Source organism: Ruditapes philippinarum, unplaced genomic scaffold (genome assembly GCF_026571515.1).
Source record: "Ruditapes philippinarum isolate M1 unplaced genomic scaffold, ASM2657151v2 ctg1237_1_1_1_1, whole genome shotgun sequence".
NCBI lineage: Eukaryota > Metazoa > Mollusca > Bivalvia > Venerida > Veneridae > Ruditapes > Ruditapes philippinarum.
In genome coordinates, this window is record NW_026856058.1 from 106,044 (window position 1) to 109,862 (window position 3,819).

General features: G+C 31.7%; 1 protein-coding gene across 1 annotated transcript; it reads left to right on the plus strand.

The window, feature by feature from the left end:
* LOC132745273 (uncharacterized) lies at positions 1 to 1,592 on the plus strand. Its single transcript, XM_060734147.1, has one exon. It carries the CDS (start codon positions 40 to 42, stop codon positions 1,276 to 1,278), a length of 1,239 nt encoding a protein of 412 aa, XP_060590130.1. The 5' UTR covers positions 1 to 39; the 3' UTR covers positions 1,279 to 1,592.
* Positions 1,593 to 3,819: the final 2,227 nt, after the last annotated feature.

The window sequence follows — 3,819 nt, forward strand, 5'->3', positions numbered from 1 at the left end:
TCTAAGAAAAACTGCGCCAATATTGTGTATAAACTTAATATGGCAGACATGACTGCAAGTCAGGAAGGAAGAGATGAATTGACAATGAAATTGGCCGTCAGCGAATACATAAGTCTAGAAACAGTGTCACACAAAGAAGACTCGGAAGTTAAACAAAACAATTCATCGGGTGGATATACTAGTGCGCAAATGGATTTAATAATTGTGGCAAACAAAAACGATAGCGAAGAAAAACAAGACGGGAACATTAAAGTAAAAATCCAGTCAGACGATGTATCTTTTGAAGATAACGTAAATTCCTGTAATGACGAAAACAATGAAATGGCCTGGAGAGAATCACCTGAAGAAAACAAACATAACAGACGACTTTGTGATCCTTGTCTTTTTGATGATGTGAACGAGATTGCAAATTCCTTTTGTGTAGTTTGCGTCGAATACCTTTGCAAAAGATGTGCACGAGATCATAGAAGAAGTAAAGCTACAAGAAACCACAAGGTTATGATTGATGAAGATATACCAGATGATCTAAACAATTTTAAGCTAATGAAATCATTAGTGTCATGTACCGATCATCCTGAAATGGACGTTTCTTACAAATGTAAAGCTCACGAAAAATTCATTTGCACGAGATGTTTGGTTGTCAGTCATAGAAAATGCGAGGAAGTTATAGAAATTGCAAATATGAAAACCCGAGAAAAAGCCAGTACTATGGATGATGTCTATACTTTACTGCCAAATACGCTTCAATCAATTTATGAAACGACTGTCTCGGTTCGGAATGCTAAAGAAGAAAATATTAAACAATTGCAAAACAAAAAATCGTTTATTCAAATGGAAAAGTCAGAGTATATAAAATGCTTGCAAGAACAACTACAGAAACTAAATGAAAAATGTAAAATTGAAATAGATGATATTGTGACTACAACTCTTCATGATTTAGAAAAAGATATCAATAACTGCGAGGAAATAGAAGAGAAGGAAATCACGGAAAAGTGTCTGCTTGATCTCGCATTGAAGTATGGTAACACGACTGAAATCAATATCATTTGCGAGAAAGTTGAAAAGAGTATGAAACAATTTAAAGATGAAACTATAAAACAGGAATCGAAACCAGTGGTAAGTCTAAAGTTTGATCGCAATAAAGATTTTGAAGAAATTGCTTCGATAGGGTCTGTGCGTATCATGAAGGGCCAAAATGAAGGTTATCAGGAAAATAATTCAAGCAGGAAAAAATGTGGTAGAACTTTCCAGCGACGACCTGAGGGAGAAAACATATAATGTTGGAAATGATATAGTGCGTAAGTCGTTTATGCAAAGCACGGTCAGTAAACGTAGAATCATGTATGATATACAAAGTACAACGAGCCAACCGATAGAGAAATGTTCTATTACCAGCATGCTCCTTTTACCGGATAAGAGAGTTGTCTTGACAGACTATTCCAACAAACAAATCAAAGTATTGAATAAGAATTTATCTATTCAGATGGAGTCAAAACTAGACGGAAAACCGATAGATATGTGTCATGTTTCAAGAAATAGTTTAGCTGTAATCATTGATGGGGTTAAATGTATAAAGAAGTATTTGATTGATGGTGATAATATATCTTGCTCTGGGAATTTCCCATGCAAACTTTATCCTATCAGTATTGGAAATTTAAGTTCAACTGAGGACAAAGTTGTTATTTTGTTATCTGATGAAGAAAAGATGACCCCGAGAAAGAGTGATTATGAGACAATTGAGATTCAAATACAAAACATGAACGACGGAAAAGTTTTACAGACAGTAACTTACTATAGAAACACCCAACCATGGCTGAGAAAGGTTTTAGACAATCCAGGGAGAATTCGCTTGATGACAAGTACACCAAATGCCTATCTGGTATATGAAAATATGAAATTGTATTGCGTTGAGACAGATGAAGACAATGCAAGTATTCTAAAAGAGAAATGGAATTTCAAGAGCAAAAACAGAAATATAATAGCTGACATAACAGACATTGCGGTAGACAAGGAAGGAAATATTTATGTCTGTGGAAAAAGTTCCAAAAACATCCATCAAATATCAGGTTTGAACTATATGCAAAACCGAGTTCTGTTAACAGTAACAGGAATACCTTTGTCTCTATGTGTTGATGATGATAACAGGCAATTAATTGTTGGCTGCGAAAAAGATGACTTTATCTACGTTATCAAACTAGAATAACATTCAAAAACGTGAGATATGTTTGCAGTTGTGCTATTAAGATACATTACTACCACACTGTGTAGTATTCAGCTGATTCTACTAGTTGTGGAATACACGAGTGTTATATATGTACAAATTATATAAATATCGATGTGTAACAACATCAGAAAAATAAAGCCTAACCGGTCCTCAAATGAATGGGTAACTCTCGTGGATTTAAAGAAGGGTCGAATGCCATTTCGATTTCTTTTAAGAATAGTTAGTATGTACCAAAGATAATCGAGAATTGTAAAATTCATAGTTCAATTTCAAGAAAATACTGTACATAAATATGAGTTTAATCATCATATGTTTTGCTGGAAACAAACAAATCTTTAAAACCGAAACACAAGTCATTTCGGTGTTTAGTACAATAAATATAAGATTGGTCCACCTTCTTATAAATTTTGCTGTATATTTTAAATTGAAATAACTTTAACATGAAACAGCTCTGTCCTTCTGTGACAATATGTGATTGTGTGACAATATTCGACTTTGTGAAAATATTTGACTAAGTGACAGAATAGTACTTTGTGATAGAATGTAATTCAGTGACAGTATGTGAAGTATGTATGCGACTTTGTGACAGTGACAGAATGGTACTTTGTGGAAGGATGTCCATCTGTGACAGCTTATGATTTTGTGACAGTATGTGACAGTATGTGTCTGTTTAACAGTATATAGCTGAATAGGTAATGGTGGCATAATATTGATTATACATACTACTCATTAACTATAAATTTATACTGTATGAAACAGAATTTTTTTTCAATTAAATGTGTTACTTTATAGGATTAAATCGCAATGAATTAGAAAAATGTTCGACATAATTGAATAAATTATTTTTGTTTTAAATTTATGAAATCTCTCTGAAAGTAAGTATATATCAGTACATTACATTAGTTATAAATATGTTTAAATTTTTGACTAGCTGAGAACAGAAGTTTCATGAGTATATTTTGGTAAATGTTTTTACGATGGTCAATCGTTCATAAATTTTAATTATTTATTTCATGCAAATCAAACAGAACCTTTGATGATATGTGACATTTGAATAATTATTGATATACAATGGCGTTTGAAATAAAGAGATTGTAAGTATTTCTAAATTTCGTTTTGCTTTTCATTCATTTATTTTATTCAATTCATTCAGTACATCTAATAAATCACAACAATGTACTCTTTTTTGACATTTAATTTTTCTTTATATATTTGTTTGTTTTTTGTTTGTTTTTTGTTGTTTTTTCTTGTTGTTGTTTTTCAATTTCTTTTACTTGTATTTGCTTATATAAACAAATTTTTATAAATATTCGACCATAGCAACTGCATAATTAGGAAAAAAGTCTCCTTAATTATTAAGCCAGTACAAATTTATGTTGCTAGAGGGTAAAGATAAGGGATATTGAATGCATTTTAGTGAATTCCTTTTTTAGATATTCGTTTTAAAATGCAAAGATCCCTCCCTGGCCGATCTAATTCTTATTATCAGACTAGTGGATACAATAACAATTTCACCACAAGCTATTTGTTAACAAAAGAGCACATGTCAATGTTTGTGGTTAAATCTAATTTATTTAAAAAAAAAGTCAAAGTAG